The following is a 20,686-nucleotide window of genomic DNA, read 5'->3' as shown; positions in this document are numbered from 1 at the left end:
TGCCATATGGGTGGTGTCATCTGCATATCTGAGGTTATTGATATTTCTCCCAGCAATCTTGATTCCAGCTTGTGCTTCTTCCAGCCCAGCGTTTCCCATGATGTACTCGGCATAGAAGTTAAATAAGCAGGGTGACAGTATACAGCCTTGACGTACTCGTTTTCCTATTTGGAACCAGTCTGTTGTTCCATGCCCAGTTCTAACTGTTGCTTTCTGACCTGCATATAGGTTCTCAAGAGGCAGGTCAGGTGGTCTGGTATTCCCATCTCTTTCAGAATTTTCCACAGTTTATTGTGATCTACATAGTCAAAGGCTTTGGCATAGTCAATAAAGCAGAAATAGATGTTTTTCTGGAACCCTCTTGCTTTTTCCATGATCCAATGGATGTTGGCAATTTGATCTCTGGTTCCTCTGCCTCTTCTAAATCCATCTTGAACATCTGGAAGTTCACGGTTGATGTACTGCTGAAGCCTGGCTTGGAGAATTTTGAGCATTACTTTACTAGCATGTGAGATGAGTCCAATTGTGTGGCAGTTTGAACACGCTTTGTCATTGCCTTTCTTTGGGACTGGAATGAAACCTGGCCTAGCAACCTAGATGTTTTCAATTGCATATGCTAAAAGAACTGGCTTTGCAGTTTCCAAGGGAAAAAAAGGTTCATTTTAACCAATTTTCTCTGAAGTCCAAGGAATATCACGGCCATCCTGCATCAAAAAGTCATAGTTTCATGCCTAAATTATAGACCAACTCATGCTCAAATTGACTCTGATATCAGGGGCAGATCAGCTGATAAAAAGCTTGGATTGTCTCACTGGAGGGAAGTGAGACCTTGGTCCTATGAGAAGAATCTGAAGGCCTAAGGGAATTTGCAGGAGTGGGGAAAGCTTGGTCCATCCTACGTGTACCATAATCTTAAATAATGCTTATTTTCTTTACCGAAGTAAAAAAACAGCTGATAGAAACAAATATAAATCACTGAAAGGTAAAGAAATTCATCATCTGTGATCGAAAGCTGCATTCTAAGGAAACTTTGTTCTCTTAACCTAGAGAGGAGACTAAATTCCCGTCTGGTTCCAGCTTACCAGGTAACAAACAAACAAACAAAATTGTTTACGGGTAAGCTTAGGAAAGTCTTTTCCCCATATAATTGGAAGTAGCAGTATTTTTGCAAAGGCATCGGTGTGAAACCATACAAGGCATGTTTAAAACCTGATTAGATAGAAATTGACAAAGTAGTCTGGTCACTGCTGTGACTTGAAACACTTGAATATGATAACTAGAATTATAACTGACAGCATTTTACCAGGATGTATCAGATTTTCATGGATGTCACATAATTTCTAGCACACCCATATTAGTAACTGAAGGAGTCTTTGGGCCTAGAAAAGAAAAGAACAGTCTTAAAGGCCCTTGCTTTTGAGAGGGCCACCTGTAAGACAGAACTGAATCATCTAACTTTGGAGAAAACAAAACTGAACTTTAGGTCCCACCCTGAGGCTCCAGGCCAATTGTATCTATCTGGGACTTATCACCCCCTGCCCAACTACAAATGCCATCTCTCTCTCCTTCTTTTCTGCCTCGGCCCAAAGTATACCTTACAGTAACATCCACCATATAATATAACTTGGTAAGATTCATCACTCTTTCTGACAGCACTTCCCATGTAGTTTAACATGCCAAATGAACTCAGGTTGTTTAATATCTCTCTTTGGGAGGTCTCAGGGGCCCTCTGAAGCATCCCAAAGTTAGCTAGAAGTCAATTATTTAGGCAGGCTTGTTCATAGATATCAAAAGGGTTTATAATAGTCAGGTAGGATCACATAAGTCACTGTGAAATAATACTTCTCCATTTAGCCAAAGTTAACAAAAGATTTCAAAGGTAAACCTAGAACAGACAACTTAAGAGGTAAAGAAACTTAAAATCCATTAGCAAAGGCAGTTCAACATCTCAAGAAAACTTGTACTAGGCACAAAACTCTTTTCTGGGGGTCCAGTTGCCATAAAACCTCCTTATTCCGTTCTGTACCCATTCCTTTGCTTCTCCCATCCTGAAACTGCCACTTGTAAGACAGAACTACTTCTTTTTCCTTCATAAAATGTGATTTCATTCCTCATACCTTCTTTAATAACAAGTCATACATTTCCCTTAAGCAACCAAGAACTGACTTTTATATTGGCATTCTATAGATTGGTAAGCGTACATATCAGTGATAATACAAAAAAAAAATTGCTTTCTTACACTGAACATGTCAGGATGGCACCAGACACTATTCATGGATAGTCAAAAATCTCTTTTGTTTCTGTGTAAGAGGGAGGTTCTTTCAAGTAGTGAATGTTTCAGAAACTTAATTGATTTGGAAATGACCTAGTTATTCAATACACTGTCATCACTTAGTTTAGCACAACGATAGAAACTCAGGTAAATCTGGAGAAACTGTTGTAAGTTCAGTTCAGTTGCTCAGTCGTGTCTGACTCTTTGTGACCCCGTGGACTGCAGGATGCCAGGCTTCCCTGTCCATCACCAACTCCAGGGGCTTGCTCAAACTCAAGTCCATCGAGTCAGTGATGCCATCCAACCATCTTATCCTCTGTCGTCCCCTGCTCCTCTACCTTCAATCGAGACAGATATTTTAGAGTATAATTATTGTTAATAATTTATCTAAATATTACATTTACATTTTTTAGTTTTTTTTGTTGTTGTTTAGAGGTACTTTCTTTTGACAAGCTTGTGACAGATATAACAATATAGCAATTTTTAACTTGTAATAAACTTAGGCACTATGAAAATTTTGTGCTTAATGTTAATGACTTAGACATGTCTATAGCAGAGTAGTGAAAAAAAAATAGATATTTAATATTGACTATTTCCCAGTTCATGTGAATCTGAAATTCATTTAGGTCAATGTTTTCTTGTATTTCCAACTGTTTGATTTATAAGGGCTTCCTTTTCTTGAGACCATTTAAGTAAGAACTCAGAATTTGAGCAATATTGTCAAAAAACAGAAGACTCACACTAAGACATGCATAAATCCAGACAGACAGACAAGGGATCTTCTGGTTTTCCGCCTGAGATTTAAAATATTTCTTTGAGCTGCTTTTTTTGAGGGGGCGGGGGTGGGGGGGCGGGTGGTGGCAAGAATATTGGAGTGGGTTGCCATTCCCTTCTCCAGGAGATCTTCCCGACCCAGGGATTGGACCCACGTCTCTGGCATTGTAGGCAGACGCTTTACCGTCTGAGTCACCAGGGAAGTTGTTGAATTCTGTGGCAAGGGTTAACTTCAAGCCTTGTCCTAGGCAGGCCTTTGTAACAAGCTAATTGTTTTTAATTGCATATGCAAAAGAACCAGCTTTAGGGTTTCCAAGAAAAAAGGAAGTTTCCTTGTAACCAATTTTGTCTGATTCTATAGAATATCATGGACGTCCTAGGTCAGGTCATCTTTCCTTTCTGTAGTCATAGTTTTATGCCTGAATCATAGATCAGCTGATAAAAAGCTTGGATTGTCTCTGTGGGGTGGATTTGCTTGTCCTTGTGTTTCACCTGGTGGCAGTAGCGAGGCCTGCGGGCCTCTCCTGGAATTGGGCGTGGGGGCGGGATGCACTGAGAGCGCATGTTGGTCGGGGGAGTGGCACACCAGGAGCACGCCGGGGGCGGGGCAAACCCAGGCATCTGGGGTGGGGCGAACCTGGGTGGCGTGTCTGGGGCATGGCACACCGTGAGCGTGCCGGGGGCGGGGCGAATCTGGGCGTCGCGTGGGTGGGGGGGGTTCCCAATTGTGCTCTCGGGGTCGCCGTTGCAGCTGGGAATGCCCGTTTTGTGTGCTCCTGGGTCCCCATCGATCGGCATCCAGTGAGCGAAGCAGAGGGGTGCGGACCATAGGTAAGGGAACTGGGACTCGGTGGAGCAGGGAACCACGTTTTCTGCCCTCTCTGTTGGCACAGTCTTGGAGCCCCTTAACCTGGCGGTCGTGGAAAGGCCTTGCCTTTGGGGTCAAGGCCTTTACCGCTTTACCCCTTCGCATAAAGTTCAGACCCTCACGGTTCTCCCAAGTAGCCTAGTGCCTGCTGGAAGTCCAAGGGATTTATCCTGCCTGGTGATTTTACCTGCAAATCAACCCTTACTCTGGCCAGCTGGCCCAGCCCTGCTTCTGGCACTTTGCAGCCCAGTGGGCCCTTGACCCCTGCTGGGATGGGAAAGGGAAGGGTCCACCAGTTGCACCCTAGAAACTTACTAGGGTGCATGGATTTAAACACCTGGTGGCCACCCAGGCAGAAAAGAAGGGAGGAGGGCACCTTGCTGCCATTTCATGGTGGAATCTGTGGCTGTCCTGCTGAGAGAGGGCTTTTCCATGGGGACCCTGTGTGGGGGTCCAGCCCCGGCTGATCCAGGGTATTCGAAGGAGAGACGGCATAGGCGACCTATTTATTTAAATATTTATCAAAGATATAAAGAGTAATAGAATGAGGATAGCTCAGTAGGAAAATTCAGTGGAGAAAAGAGGCTGAGTAGCTTGGTTTACGCGGGAGACCAATAAAACTTCAAGACAAGAAATTTGCACCACTTATGGAGGCCGCAGGCATCCTTCCATTCTCCCGAAGGAGAGGAGACACTGCGGCCTCCCCGGTCGGATCTTAGAAGCCCAGGCATAATTAGCAAGCATGGCGGGTTCTGCGCTCCAGATGGAGACTCAGCCAGAATTTGAGAGAGCGAGCGACATGGGGAGACCAAGTTTCGGTGAACAAGGCCTGCACTTTATTTTCCAAAGTAGTTTTTATACCTTAAGTTGTGCATAGAGGATAATGGGGGAAGGGGTGGAGTCATGCAAGGACAGCAGTTCCTGGCCCTAATCAAAGCCAGGCTTTCAAACTTATCATATGCAAAAGTTCAGGTGAATTACATCATCTTCTGGCCAGGAGGCCTGTTAACATTTTAAGAAACTTATTTTTCTCTAAAGGTGATTATTCCAAAGTCAGGCACCAGCCTCCAAAAAAGCATTGGACAAAGCTGCATTCCTATAGGGCAAAGGTGAGATGGGCTCAATCAAGAAAATAATTAACTCAAGGGTCCAAGGTTACAAACATTGAGGCTACTACTTACATTTCTATACACCCATTATATCAATCAATACACTGCCAAGGACACAATAGGTAAAGAGTATGGAGACTTAGCAGCAAACATTGGCCCAATAAGTGAAGAACCCTTCACCAATACAATTTCTAATCAATCTTTTAACTACTCAAAGGAATCTGTGTTTCGACAGTTTAGAACATCTCCTGCCTCTCACAGTTGGGAGGCTCTGAACAATCACATGTGGCCGGAAAAACCTATTCAGGCAGGCTAGAGGACTTCCAAAGGAGTTTGTAGGTTGAAACACTGTCACACCCAGGAATTATTAACTGGAGCTGTAAGCTAACTCTTTTTTCAGAGAGAGGTAGTGGGGGACAGCCCCCCGTAAAGTCAGAGGTGTAGGTGAAAGCACAAAGCAGAAAGTAGGCAGACTCTGGTTTTGGGGGTAGATGCTCGAGAATTTCCAGGGGGACTCCTGAGGCTCGATCCTGCCTTTGCGTATGCTGAGCCTCCTTCCTCATGACCTTTGCCATGGGCGGAGTGCCTCACGCTGGCTCCCGGCAGTGATAGAATTCCAGTTGAGCTATTCCAGATCCTGAAAGATGAGGCTGTGGAAAGTGCTGCACTCAATATGCAATATGCACTCAATATGCAATATGCCGGCTCCCGGCAACCCTGTGCAATAAGTTTGGTGTTTTGGAACTGAATAATTAGAACGTGTAAAAATTTTAAATTATGTGGTGCTTTAATTAAAAACAAAACATAACAAAAAACCAAGCTACAAGTTTTTTTGCAAATTGAGGTCTAAAAATTGAAGGCCTATTTTCCTTCCACTGTGGCATTATATGAAGAAATGTGCATTTTTTTTTTTAAGAAAAGAGTCAGAAAAGTGAGGGAAACAGAAAACCCAGAGGTGCCCCTGTAGTCTGGCAAAGGCCTTAGGAGGTCACTTGTAAATACTGCTGTCTGTCAGGAGGCAGTCTCTTCCTGTGGCTGATGGGCACAGAGCTCTGCAGGCTTGTCCTTTGCATGGATGTTCTTCTTGGTGGAAATCCAGCTCGGAGCCATCTCCTGATGTGTACGAATTTCCCAGACTAGACCCCTAGGCAAATCCCACAGGGCCAGGGGCTCCTTCCTTCATTGTATCTGTCTGTTTGATTGAAAACCAGCAATGACATATTTTTCTTTCAATCTGGTCTCTCATCCAGGCCTTGGAGTAATATTTCCCCTCCCCCTCAGTAGGCTTGGGTTCCAGGGATGAATTATAGTTAGTTGTCCATGAGTTTGCAGATGAGGAAACTGAAAGCCAGAGAGTGTGGAGGACTGTCCAAGGGAGAATGGGATATCCTTCCAGGAACCCTGGCTCCTGGGTTTTTAATGAGCTTCCTACCCAGCGTGGAAGTGTTGACATTGAGAATAAAATATTGGTGGAAATGTAAAAGGCTTTTTTTAAAGAATGTGCCTACCAGCTGTGCATCTTATGGAGTATTTTCATTGTACTCCCTAACACTTGGAAAGTGCTGGGCACAGGGCAGATGCTTCATCATTTTTATTGAAAAGTTCAATTTCACATAATTATATCCATAGTGTCAGCAACACTATGAGGTATATTAGAACAGTGATTGTCACAGTTGGTACTTCACAGATCAGTAAAGAAAGAAAACATTTTATTAGGAAGACTGTAAGAGAATTGCTAAGTTTTAAGTTTACCCCACAAGGATATTAAAAAAAAAATGAAACAAATCTCTCCCTTCATCACCAAGGCTATCGGAGGTCTGTTGAGGACCCCACACAAGGGAAGTTCTACCTCTTGGGACACCCCTGCTTCAGCATCTCCCTAAGCCAGCAACCTGGGACAGTCGAGTACACTTTGAAGTTCCTTTCTTGACCTCGGGAGTGTTTTTGGAAGACAATTTTTTGACAGACAGGGGTGGGGGAAGGTTTTGGGATGTTTCAAGTGCAGTGCATTTATTGTGCACTCTATTTCTATTTCTGTTCCCTGGTGGCTCCGTTGGTAAAGAGTCTGCCTGCAGTGCAGAAGACCCGGGTTCAGTCCTTGGGTCGGGAAGATCTCCTGGAGAAGTAAGTGACAGCCCACTCCAGTATTCTTGCCTGAAGAATTCAATGGTCTGAGGAGCATGGTGGGCTACAAAGGGCTGGACACGGCTGAGTGACCGAACACTTAGTTCTAGTATGATTTCATCAGCTCCACCTCAGATCATCAGGCATTAGATCCTAGAGGTTGGGGGCCCCTGCTTTAGTTCCCTCTTTCATCTTCTACACAGCTCCAGCCTGCTTCCTCCCCTCTTCCACCTGCAGAACTACCTGCCAGGCTTCTATGAGTGTGACTAAGAGTCTCCTTCCCTCACTTCCTTTCCTCTGAGTCCCTTCTCCTAACTGGGTTTCCCTGATCTCCAGGTGCCCCAGGTGCTGCTAGTGGTAAAGAACCTCCCTGCCAATACAGGAATTCGATCCCTGGGTTGGGAAGATCCCCTGGAGGAGGGCATGGCAACCCATTCCAGTATTCTTGCCTGGAAAATTCCCATGGATGGAGGAGCGCGGCGGGCTCTGACAGTCAGACGTGACAGAAGCGACTTAGCACAGCATACCAGAGGACCTTAGAACTGCAGACTCACGTGATGGTTCTGGATCTTTGGTGTCCTTGTCATTCCACGTGTATGTTAGGGTCAGCTTGTGTATTGCTTCCTAAAGGCTCCGAGAGGGTAACAGGCAGGAAGGCCTCCAGACAGAGGGAGTAGGCTGCAAGTGTCAGACGTTTTTCTCTCTCTCTCTTAAGCAGCCAGAGGAAACAAACTAGTGTTACATTTTTTCCCCCTTCTCCATACAAATTTAAAAGGTTTCTCTGAAAAGTCTGTGTTGCCATGACGACTCCTGGCTCCACCTGAACTTAACTTTTCTCAAACCTTGAGCTAAGCAATGCATTTTTTTCGTAAGGAAATGTTTGTCTTAAGGTATGTTAACATACTATGTATTTCCACTAGACTCTGTCTTCAGGTCGGTTCCCCCTAAAGGCTCAGAACTGACTTGACAAACCAGTATATCTTGCTCATACCTTGTTCTCCTAATCTATGTTAATGAAACGATATATTTGCCTGGAAATCTGCCTTTCTTCAAGATTCATGTCAATCATTTTATGGCCCAGGATGACTCACCTGCTGCCCATGTTATCTCAATGCATGTTGTGGGTGAGGGGCCTGGTGCCATTCTCTGAGACATTGCCTTTCTTTTCTTAGCAGACTGCTAGTTGCTGTATAACATCTGGCTAAAGACCAGCAGGGGGTACTTTTACTGCCCGCATCTGAAGTCTATGTCAGCTGCTTTCTCTATCTCTTTTATACTTTAATAAAACTTTATGACACAAAAGATCTGAGCGATCAAGTCATATTGGATCTTCATTTCAGATTGAAGATGCATTCCATGGTAATGCCATCTTAAATCTTTCCATTGCTATGGGATATCTATACATGTCTTCAAGATATTTTTCAGCAATCATGTATAATTTCCGGTGTGCCAGTCTTGTCATCCTTGTTACATCCATGGCAAAGTATTTTATTAATGTTGACATTATTTAAAGGTAATTGTTTTTTTAAATTCCTTTTCAGATTATTATTTGCTAGTGTATACAGATAAAACTGTGTAATCATTTTTATCAGTTGGGACAGCTTGATGGTTGTCTTTACTTTCTCATACTTTAAGATTATCCTGGCTCATATATTTACTGCCTCACCCCTAATCTCTGTCATTTATTCAAAGAACTTCTGTCTTTTTTTTTTGTTTTAAACATTGAATTATCTTTGACAATGCTGGGTCTTTGTTGCTAGATGTCTAGTTGTAGTGAGCAGAGGCTGCCCTCTACTTGCCGTGCCATGGCTTCTCATTGCAGCCGTTTCTCTGGTTGCCGAATTTGGGCTCTGGAGCATGTAAGTACTTCAGTAGTTGTATGGGGGCTTAGTTGCCCTGGGCATGTGGAATCGTCTAGTACCAGGGATTGAACCCATGTTCCCTGCATTGATAGGCAGATCCTTTAGCACTGGACCACCAGGGACATTCCCTGTTCCCTTTCATTAGATAATGATATGCAAAACATACATGTAGGAGCTAAATATGCTCAGCTGACAATACTCGGAAATATATACATGTATTCCAGCTTACCTTTGAACATATTCACTTAAAGATAATTTGTGATGATGTCTCCATGGATCTTGTAACCTTTCCTTTTGTTTCTCCATAACTTCCCATTCCAATGGTAAGACACCTGGCTTCCACCACTTGTCATGTATAGAATTCAGTGCTTGTCCCATGTGGTTACTGAAAAAACTGTCAGACTGTCTTCCAAAGGGGGCTGTGCATGCATCCCACCAGTATCTTGAGTATGTTTCCACAGGATAGTTTACTATCAGTATACCCTCCGTGGCCACGTGTCTATTTCAGTCTTTACCAACCAATTATGAATGGGCTTGTTTGCTCTAGTGTTCCTGGACAATTTGAGTACAGATTCTTTGTCAGATATGCATTTTTTAGGAAAACAATTGTATTTATTTTTGGCTGTGTTGGGTCTTCGTGTGTGGGCTTTTCCCTAGTTCGGGTGAGCATGGACCATAACTAGTGGTGTGCGGGCTTCTCACTGCAGTGGCTCCTATTGTTGTGGGGCACAGGCTCAAGGGCTTCAGTGGTTGCAGTATGTAAGCTTGGCATTGTGGCTTCCAGGATCTAGAGCACAGGCTCGGCAGTTGTGGCACACGGGCACCATAGCATGTGGGATCTTCCCATAGCAGGGATCACACCTGCATGTCCAGCACTGGCAGGCGGATTCTCTAGCACAGAGCCACCAGGGAAGCGCTCAGGCATATTTTTGATTCTAGTTTTCCACACATGTACCTGGTGAGAGAGGCCAGGATCAAGAGGCCTGGCCGCTGGGAGTCCTCAGCCACAGTTCTGGCTGTGCCATCCAAAGCTCTGGGGCCTTTGGCAAGCGCCTCAGCTTCCCTGGGACTGTTTCCTCCCCTCAGAAATGCCCTGCTGTTGGACTGTAGCCCACCAAGCTCCTCTGTCTCTGGGATTTCTGAGGCCAGAATACTGGAGGGGGTGCCATTTCCTTCTCTACAATGTAGCATTTGGAAGATATTTTCTCCTGGATTGTGGTTTTGATGAAGGAAGGGGATCCCTTCCAGGGCTTGAGAGCAGCTTCTTGTCTGACACTTGGAAATGAATTATCTGAGGAGAGGAGTGCCGTCCAAGAGAGAGACTTCATTGGGAAGGACTGTCGACTTCAGTTTCACTTTTCACTTCCATGCACTGGAGAAGGAAATGGCAACCTACCCCAGTGTTCTTGCCTGGATAATCCCAGGGACGGGGGAGCCTTGTGGGCTTCTGTCTATGGGGTTGCACAGAGTCGGACACGATTGAAGTGACTTAGCAGCAGCCAGGACAGAGGGCAGGAGGGTGAGGGAAATGGAGAGAACTGCTCTGCCATGTGGCTCACTGTCTCAGGGTTTATGGTCATTGGGTTAGTTTCTGGTTTGTCTCTTGCCAGTCTTTCTGAATTGGGATCCTTCCTGGGGGCACACGTATCACTTAGCTGAGATGGATTCCAGTGAGGAGGATCCTTGGGAAGTTGGTAGGACCTCTGGACTGCAGTCTCCCATCTCTTTTTGACCTCTCCAGAATCCTGGTTGGTGGTAGCTTGTTAGTTCCTTGTTCCTTACCAGGACCTCCTGTTGTAAGATGACTCCTGCAAGTGTTTTCTCTTCTCTGTTGCCTGGCAAGGGTGGGTGGTCAGTGGTTCATTTAACAGTTTGTCTTTTGGTTCTCTCGAATAAGGTCCTTCACAGAGTAAATGTATAAAATTGTAAAAGTCAATGTTTTAAATAATTTATATTCATAATTTGGTAAGTTGGCTTTTTTGTTGTGTGTTAGAACTCATCACCAGACCAAAGGTCATGTAGATCTTTTGTTGTTTTCTGAAGTTTTATAGTTTTTTAAATTGAATTATGGTGTTAGTTGCAAAGTTTGTGTTTCTGTTCATCTTTTTTCTTTTAAACTTTTATTTATTTTTAGTTGATTGATCATTGCTTTACAATATTGGTTTGATTTGTCATACACCCACATGAATTAGCCATAGGTGTACGTGTGTCCCCTCACTCTTTTTTTTCTTTTTATTTATTTATTTTTATTATACATTTTTAAATTTTAATTGGAGGCTAATTATGTTACAATATTGTATTGGTTTTGCCATACATCAACATGAATCCGCCACCGGTATACATGTGTTCCCTATCCTTAACCCCCCTCCCACCTCCCTCCCCGTACCATTCCTCTGGATCATCCCAGTGCACCAGCCCCAAGGATCCTGTATCATGCATTGAACCTGGACTGGCGATTCATTTCATACATGATATTATACATGTTTCAATGCCATTTTCCCAAATCATCCCACCCTCTCCCTCTCCCACAGATTCCAGCATACTGTTCTATACATCTGTGTCTCTCTTGCTGTCTTGAATACTGAGTTATCATTACCATCTTTCTAAATTCCATATATATGCGTTAGTATACTGTATTGGTGTTTTTCTTTCTGGCTTACTTCACTCTATATAATAGGCTCCAGTTTCATCCACCTCATCAGAACTGATTCAAATGCATTCTTTTTAATGGCTGAGTAATACTCCATTGTGTATATGTACCACAGCTTTCTTATCCATTAATCGGCTGATGGACATCTAGGTTGCTTCCATGTCCTGGCTATTATAAACCGTGCTGCGATGAACATTGGGGTACATGTGTCTCTTTCAACTCTGGTTTCCTCAGTGTGTATGCCCAGCAGTGGGATTGCTGGGTCATAAGGCAGTTCTATTTCCAGTTTTTTAATGAATCTCCACACTGTTCTCCATAGTTTGAGCTCCCTGAGTCATGCAGCAAATTCCCACTGGTTGTCTATTTATAAATGTTGGTGTACATGCATCCATGCTGCTCTCTCCATTCATCTCACCCTCTCCCTCTTGTTCCCCACCCTTGTCTGTAAGTCTATTCTCTATGTCTGCATCTCCATTGTTTCTGTGTGAACAGATTCGTCATACCCATCCTTCTCGAGTCCATGTTTTTCTCTTTCTGACTGACTTCCCTGTTTAATATGCTCTAGGTTCATCCCCTTCATTAGAACTGACTCAAATGTGTTCCTTTCTGTGGCTGCATTCCATAGAGGCTCTGATTGTTTATTAGCCATGTTTTGAGGAGGGTCATGGAGCTATTCTGCTCCATTTCAGTTTGGGCTTCCAGTCTGAGTGCTCACAGCAGAGCTGCTTCTGGGTGAGCCCTCTGAGGTCTGTGAGCGCGGGGCTGTTCGCTCTTCTCTGGCGGCCCGCAGGGGGCGCCAAAACCCCCTCTCACCCACAGGTGCAGGAGGCTTTGCCTTCAGACTGGGCTCGGTGACCAGCTGGCGGGAGCCTTGTCTCCTCAGGGCCGTCAGGGCTCGGGCTCCTGGATAACGGGGCTGTGTCCTGGCTGAGAGGAGCAGGGTTGCCTCACCGCGCCAGCAGGGAGGCGCTGCAAGAGAGAAAAATGAGGACGAAGTAGACGTTTCCTGTGTCCAGCTGAATGCTGACTGGAGGTCCATCTCAGAGGACTCGGGGGGGAAAGAGCTCCATGTGCAAAATGACGGGTTTTCAGTTCGATTTCTGTTAGATAATCTAGAGGATGACCTTCATTGATGTTCTTCAGTGTAGGTGGCCAGTTTTCCTGTCACTATTTCTTGAGAAGACTGTCCTTTCCTCTTGGCTCATTCCTGGTTTGATTTTCATGAACTGACCACGTACATGTGCGTTCATTCCTGGGCTCTCTATTCTTTCCTGGAGTCCATGTGTCTGTGTTTCTGCCAGTTCCTCACTGTGGTGGTTACTACAGCTCCGTTATGTAGTTTGAAGTTGAGGAGGAAGATGCCTCCAGCTGTGTTCGTCTTTGTCAGAGTCCTTTTGGCCATTTAAGGTCCTGTTCAATATTCAGTTCAGTTCAGTCGCTCAGTTGTGTCCGACTCTTTGCAACCCCATGAATCGCAGCATGCCAGGCCTCCCTGTCCATCACCAACTCCTGGAGTCCATCCAAACTCACGTCCATCGAGTCAGTGATGCCATCCAGCCATCTCATCCTCCGTCGTCCCCTTCTCCTCCTGCCCTCAATCCCTCCCAGCATCAGAGTCTTTTCCAATGAGTCAGCTCTTTGCATGAGGTGGCCAAAGTACTGGAGTTTCAGCTTTAGCATCATTCCTTCCAAAGAACACCCAGGACTGATCTCCTTTAGAATGTGCTGGTTGGATCTCCTTGCAGTCCAAGGGACTTTCAAGAGTCTTCTCCAACACCACAGTTCAAAAGCATCAATTCTTTGGTGCTCAGCTTTCCTCACAGTCCAACTCTCACATCCATACATGACCACTGGAAAAACCATAGCCTTGAAGAGATGGACCTTTGTTGGCAAAGTAACGTCTCTGCTTTTGAATATGCTATCTAGTTGGTCATAACGTTTCTTCCAAGGAGTAAGCGTCTTTTAATTCCATGGCTGCAGTCACCATCTGCAGTGATTTTGGAGCCCCCAAAAATAAAGTCTGACACTGTTTCCACTGTTTCCCCATCTATTTCCCATGAAGTGATGGGACTGGATGCCATGATCTTCGTTTTCTGAATGTTGAGCTTTAAGCCAACCTTTTCACTCTCTCTTTAACAATTTTCATGTATAATAGAGAACAGTATTAATTGTATTTACTGTGTTGTAAATTATATCCCTAGTACTTGTTTTATTTATCTTACAACTATAAGTTTGTACCTTTAAAAAAATGTATTCATAGATAAGGTTTATTCCAGTGTTTACATAAAAATGAGTTGATGTAGAACAGGAAAAGGTTTTTCCAAAGGGTTAAAATGTATTAAACAACAGAACTTGGTCCTTCCATTTAGTTTGAATTCAGTTGGCTGATTGCATCATTATTAATATCCACCCTCAGTAATCATTTTCATTACACGTCTTCTGGTGGTACTTCCTATTTCCCTGGAAGTCTCTTAAACTGCTTTCAGTTACAAAAGAAGGGCAAGGATTTTATCAGCTCACACTCTACTCCATTGGAGACAAAAATACAGCCCTCAATTCTCTTGTTTAAATTGTGGCTCTTGGAAAACAGTGTCCAAATGAAGAAATTAGCACTAACACGCAAAGAACAAGTATAATCTCTGTATAACAGTAAGTTTGCTTCAAATTTTTTTCATTAAGAGTTATTTTTGTTATCTCTCCACAAGGAAGTTATAAAAATACCTGTGAAAACATTGAAAAGGCTCTTTAAAATCCTGGAATGAAGAATTCTGAAGTATGAATTATGATACATCTATTATTTGCAAATAAAAGAATCAAATAAATTTTAAAAGTTGTAATTTCTGAATGACTTTGGTAGGAGTTTACCAGAAGGAGGTAAAACATCAGACCTTAACAATTTTCTGTTTTCATCTCAATTGAATTTTTGATCTGTTGACAGGCACAGTACACACAGGAACTTGCTCCTGCCACTAATGATGAAGTCAATCTGAGGGACAGATATTTGTATACTGGATGCACCAGGCTCTTCCATGCAACTGACAGGAGTGGTCTTCCCTTATTTGTTCCATCATGTTTTAAATAAAAGTAAATATACATATGGTAAAACATTTAAATGGTACAAGAGGATTTAAAATAATCAGTAAATATCCTTTTCTCCTATAACCTAGAAAATGTGATGTTTTCCAAATCATCAAACAGGCATATGTATAATTTGCAAAGTGAAGTCAACCTTAGAGTATCTTCATCTGAAAATTATTCTCAGGATTTCTGGAATACCTTGATTCTCTCATATTTTACCTCTGTTACAGAGGAAAGCCATGTAGTCTTCTCCTTTTCAAAAAAACTAACTAGGAAAGCAACTCACACACTCTGCTCAGAGACAGCAAGTGCAGGCAACACCTTGTACCCCATGGATGTGGTCCTAGCCACGGGCAGGGGCTCTGGTATCCACCAGAGACACGGGTGGGTGCCCGGAGCCCAGCCGTGCCCTTGAATGCATCTGATCCTCCGGCCCGCTGAGCATCCTTTGAGGAGAGCGTGAGGCGGCTGGCGTGTAAGGAGAGGAGACAGGCATTCTCGAAGAGACGAACTAGAAACGCTTCTGCCGCCTCTTGCAGGACCAACAGGGCCTGGGTTTGTCAACTGAAGTCCACACCATGAGTGAATTTAACACGTATTTCTCTTGCTGGTGAAGGAGTGGGGATGGGTGGAGAAGTGGAGAGGAAAAGGAGACTCAAGAGAAGATAGACTCTCTCTGCGAGTCCCTGTGAATCTTCACCTCTGTTCTTTCCTGGTGCTTACTCTTGGGACCTAACTGGTAGCTGATGTCAGCTCCAGGGAGCTTAGAGACAGCGGGCGGGCTCTCCTGGTCTCCGCGGTGGGAGAGGAAGAGACAGTTTCTCGGGGCAGGGGAAGGGACGGGAGGCTGGTTGGTTGAGAGAGTTGCAGGCGGCAGAAGGGGGTCTTTCTTAGCAGCAGGCGTGTGCCCTTCTGGAGCGCTCGGATCACCTGCAGGAGCGCATGTTTCCGGCGAGCCCATGGACGGGAGGATGCGCCTGGACACGGGCCAGCGAGCCGGCGGCGGGAGCTGGGCTCTCCTGGCGCCCCCCGGTGTTTCCGGCTCTCTGCGCTGGTGGGCCGGTGGAGGGCGCGGAGAGAGTGTTTCGGCCCCAGGGCTCCTTCTAGATCTGGGTTGGGGGCAGAGGCCGGGAGGGCCCGGCTGGGTGGTGCTCTGGAAGTTTGTACCCTTTGACCAGATTCTTGCAATTCCCCTCCCAACACCCCTCTGCGTACCTCCAGTAACAACAAATCCGATCTCTTTTTCTATGAACTTGTTTATTTTTGAAGTATAATTGACTATAGCACTCTGCTAGTTCCCTGGTGCACAGCATAGTAATTTGACCTTTCTATACATTTCAAAATGATCACCATAAATCTAGTTACCATCTGTCACCATTAAAGGTATTACTTTATTACTGACTATATTCCCCTACATTATTATCGACTGTATTGTTGATTATATTTTTAGTGTTCCATATTGATGTTTTTCACCATGTATCTCTGTATTTTAGTGGTTGCTCTTGAGATTATAGTGTTCATATTTAGCTTTTCTCTTTTTGCTTGGAAATAAGATTGTGCCAAGTCAAGGGGAACATAGAAGCCACACCACCATTTAGTGCTACATCTTCGTGCATCAAAAACTACTTCAGACAGTGTTAGAAATTTTGCTTTCTGCTGTCATACATATATACATCATATATACATACAAAATAGTCTCAGGACTTCCCTGGTGGTCCAGTGGCTAGGACTCTGTGCTTCCAGTGCACGGGGTCTGGGTTTGATCCCTGGTCAGGGAACTAGATCCTACCTGCTGCAATGAAGATGGAAGGTCCCAAGTGCCACAACTAAGACCTGGCACAGCTACATAAATCCATAAAAATAAATATTTCTTAAATAAGTATAAAAAGCTGCCTGCTTTGGCCACTTCTTTAAAATTAGGGCCTCCCTGGCAGTCCAGTGATTAAGACTAGGAGCTCCCACTGCAGTGGGCAAGGGTTCCACCCCTGGTTGGGGAACTAGGATCCCACACATTGGATGGCACAGACCAAAAAACCATAAGACTCATATTTACATAGTTATTCACCATTTCTATTGCTCTTCCTTTATTCTTGAAATTTGTTTCCCTCTGGTATTATTCTCTTTGAATCTGAAGAATTTCCTTTAGCCTTTCTTTCAAAGTGGGTCTGCTAGAGGGCTCCCTTCTTGCTTTAATGCAGATGGTACAGAAGGTGAGGATTCAGTGTAGTGCTGCTGATCAGTGAGTGTCCAGGGTGCCTGGTCACTGCTAAATTGCCTTGTGTGACCGTCATGGTTAGTGTACTGCAATTGCCTGGTTTCAGTCACATGACATGCGCACCACACGGCAGACAGCTGCCCTGTTCGGGGCCAAACAGGCAGAGGCAGCTGAGCCGGGATGAGTGCCGTCTGATAGCTGCTTTTGCTCCTTCTGACTCAGTGACCCACCTATCTTCTTGAAATTTGTGCTCCCCTTCCCTTATGATGGAGCAAAGTCCAGACATCAACCATATGCTTCCACGGTCACCTGGTAACATGGCCAGCTTTTTCAAAACCATAAGATATTTCTCTTTGATAGCACACAATTAAATAGGAATTTAATAGAATTAAATGGAATTAAATAGGTTTATTTTCCCCCTCATTAAAGAAATTTCAGGCTTTAATAGAAGGCAGGGGAATACTCAGGGGTTTAGGGACCACTTGAAATCATTTGAAGCCAGGCTGGCTTTTCAAAAATATTTAATATTTATTTATCTATTTGGTTATGTCGGGTCCTAGTTTCCACACGTGAGATCTTTGTTGTGGACTCTCTAATTGCACCTTGTTGGCTTGGTTGCTCCATGGCATCTAGGATCTTGGTTCCCCAACCAGGAATCGAACCTTTGTTCTCTGCATTGCAAGGCAGATCTTAACCACTGAACCACCAGGGAAGCACCAGTCATATGTATGCAGACCAAGATACATGACCTTCAGACACGCAGAAAGGTCCCCTTCTCAGGAAGGCCTTCCCCATCTTCCCCATTTAAGGCTGTGAGTCGACGATACCCCGCCTCCTCCTGCTCTGTTTCTCTCATGTTACTTATCACCGTTTAAGACAGGGTTTGCTTATTTTCCAGGTTTGTCTGTTTCATTAGTTGCAGTGTCCTCATTGCCTAGAATGGTACATGCTCAGTAAATATATATATATATATATATATATAATTATATATTTATATATATTATATAATATATATATTTTATTATAATATATATAATATATAAATATAAAAATATAAATATATATATATATACACTTTTTTTTTACCTTGCTGCACGGCTTGTGGGATCTTAGTTCCCTGACCAGAGATTGAACCCAGGCCTTCAGCAGTGAAAGCATGGAGTCCTAACCACCGGACTGCCAGGGAATTCCCTCAGTAAATATTTCTTGGATGAAAGAACACAGTTTTGCAACTTGCTTTTCTTCCTTTTTAAAAAGAAGTTGTCCCTGACATCCTCCCATGGTGTACATAACCACACCAGGCACCTTCTCTCTTTTAATGTTCTCCCTGCTATCCTTGGGCTTCCCAGGTGGTGCTGGTGGTAAAGAACCTGCTTGCCAAGGCAGGAAACATAAGAGCCCCAGCTTCGATCCCTGGGTAAGGAAGATCCCCTGGGGGAGGGAATGGCAACCTACTCCAGTATTCTTGTCTGGAGAATCCCATGGACAGAGGAGCCTGGCAGGCTATAGTCCCTGGGGTCACAAAGAGTCAGACACAACTGAAGTGACTTAGCACACATGCGGACTGCCATCCTAGCTTGGTCCTAAAGCTACAGAGTGTGCTGTTACCACCTGCAAGTGATTTGAGGGAAATGACATGCTCTCGGACCCTTGAACTTTATGATGGAGAAGCATGGGCCCCTGACATGGCCTTTTCTGTGTGAAGGAAGGCCGTGTGATGTGCTGACGCCCCGACACAGGCCTGTCCTTTCAGGTCTTATGCGAGTCATTATATGATAGTCCCTGGTGCCTCAAACAATAAAGAATCTGCTTTCAGTGAAGGAGACCTGGGTTTGATCCTTGGGTTGGGAAAATCCCCTGGAGGAATGTATGGCAACCCACTCCAGTATTCTTGCCTGGAGAATCCCCATGGACAGAGGAGCCTGGTGGGCTACAGTCCATGGGGTTGCAAAGAGTCGGATACAACTGAGTGACTAAGCACAATCTGTTGAAGGAGGCTGTACAGGTCTCATGAGTCAGAAGCTGGCAGGTAACTGCTGAAAAGCAACCGCGCTATGGAAACTAAGACCCTGGAGAGAATCACAAGGCGTTGGCAGTGAAACCACCTCCTGGGAAAAGCAGGAGGCTCCAGCTCATGCCTCGCCTTTGCTGCTTGCTGATAGGAAGTGAACAAGTGCCTGCCAGGTGCCACTGCTGTGTGTGATGACACAGGGGTGCAGACCAGGTCCATTTCCTTTGCTATGCTATTTATAGCACTCCAAACCCACCCCCCTGGATGCTGTCTATCTCTAGCTGATGGCTTGTGATTGGCCCCCAGCACATTTCTGCAGGGGAGCAGGGCTTCTTGTCAAAACCACCTGGGTTCCAGGGAGTAGAGGATTAAAACATCTAAGAGGAAAGAATACAGGGATTGTGTCTTGGGGGAAATGGGATGGTTTTGAATAACTCTTCGTGTTTGGAAAGGGTGTTAAGGAACAAGGCATCTGTGCAAATTACTTTGGTCACCTCCTTTAAATTTTATTTTATTTTTATACTTTACAAAATTGTATTAGTTTTGCCAAATATGAAAATGAATCCGCCACAGGTATACATGTGTTCCCCAACCTGAACCCTCCACCCTCCTCCCTCTCCATACCATCCCTCTGGGTCGTCCCAGTGCACTAGCCCCAAGCATCCAGTATCGTGCATCGAATCTGGACTGGCAAGTCGTTTCATACATGATATTTTACATGTTTCAATGCCATTCTCCCAAATCTTCCCACCCTCTCCCTCTCTCTCAGAGTCCATAAGACTGTTCTATACATCAGTGTCTCTTTTGCTGTCTCGTACACAGGGTTATTGTTACCATCTTTCTAAATTCCATATATATGCGTTAGTATACTGTATTGGTGTTTTTCTTTCTGGCTTACTTCACTCTGTATAACAGGTTCCAGTTTCATCCACCTCATTAGAACTGATTCAAATGTATTCTTTTTAATGGCTGAGTAATACTCCATTGTGTATATGTACCACAGCTTTCTTATCCATTCATCTGCTGATGGACATCTAGGTTGCTTCCATGTCCTGGCTATTATAAACAGTGCTGCGATGAATATTGGGGTACACGTGTCTCTTTCCCTTCTGGTTTCCTCAGTGTGTATGCCCAGCAGTGGGATTGCTGGATCATAAGGCAGTTCTATTTCCAGTTTTTTAAGGAATCTCCACACTGTTCTCCATAGTGGCTGTACTAGTTTGCATTCCCACCAACAGTGTAAGAGGGTTCCCTTTTCTCCACACCCTCTCCAGCATTTATTACTTGTAGACTTTTGGATCGCAGCCATTCTGACTGCTGTGAAATGGTACCTCATGGTGGTTTTGATTTGCATTTCTCTGGTAATGAGTGATGTTGAGCATCTTTTCATGTGTTTGTTAGCCATCTGTATGCCTTCTTTGGAGAAATGTCTGTTTAGTTCTTTGGCCCATTTTTTGATTGGGTCATTTATTTTTCTGGAGTTGAGCTGGAGGAGTTGCTTGTATATTTTTGAGATTAGTTGTTTGTCAGTTGCTTCATTTGCTATTATTCTCTCCCATTCTGAAGGCTGTCTTTTCACCTTGCTAATAGTTTCCTTTGATGTGCAGAAGCTTTTAAGGTTCATTAGGTCCCATTTGTTTATTTTTGCTTTTATTTCCAATATTCTGGGAGGTGAGTCATAGAGGATCCTGCTGTGATGTATGTCAGAGAGTGTTTTGCCTAT

The 20,686-nt window shown here is 44.2% G+C and overlaps 1 protein-coding gene across 3 annotated transcripts in view; it reads left to right on the top strand.

The window, feature by feature from the left end:
- Positions 1–14,749, top strand: part of LOC129620380 (liprin-alpha-1-like) — a 45,229-nt gene extending 30,480 nt beyond the window's left edge. For all 3 annotated transcript variants that reach the window (XR_008698499.1, XM_055536245.1, XM_055536243.1), the window contains one exon: positions 14,598–14,749. Coding sequence is in view for 2 of the 3 variants with exons in the window: in XM_055536245.1 (XP_055392220.1) it covers positions 14,598–14,741 (144 nt within the window). In the remaining variant the exon portion in view is untranslated. The remainder of the gene's footprint in view (positions 1–14,597) is intronic.
- Positions 14,750–20,686: the final 5,937 nt, after the last annotated feature.

The sequence above is a fragment of the Bubalus kerabau genome, chromosome 10 (genome assembly GCF_029407905.1).
Source record: "Bubalus kerabau isolate K-KA32 ecotype Philippines breed swamp buffalo chromosome 10, PCC_UOA_SB_1v2, whole genome shotgun sequence".
Lineage (NCBI taxonomy): Eukaryota > Metazoa > Chordata > Mammalia > Artiodactyla > Bovidae > Bubalus > Bubalus kerabau.
The sequence above is the reverse complement of the archived record's forward strand: the minus strand, read 5'-3'. Positions and strand labels throughout refer to the sequence as shown.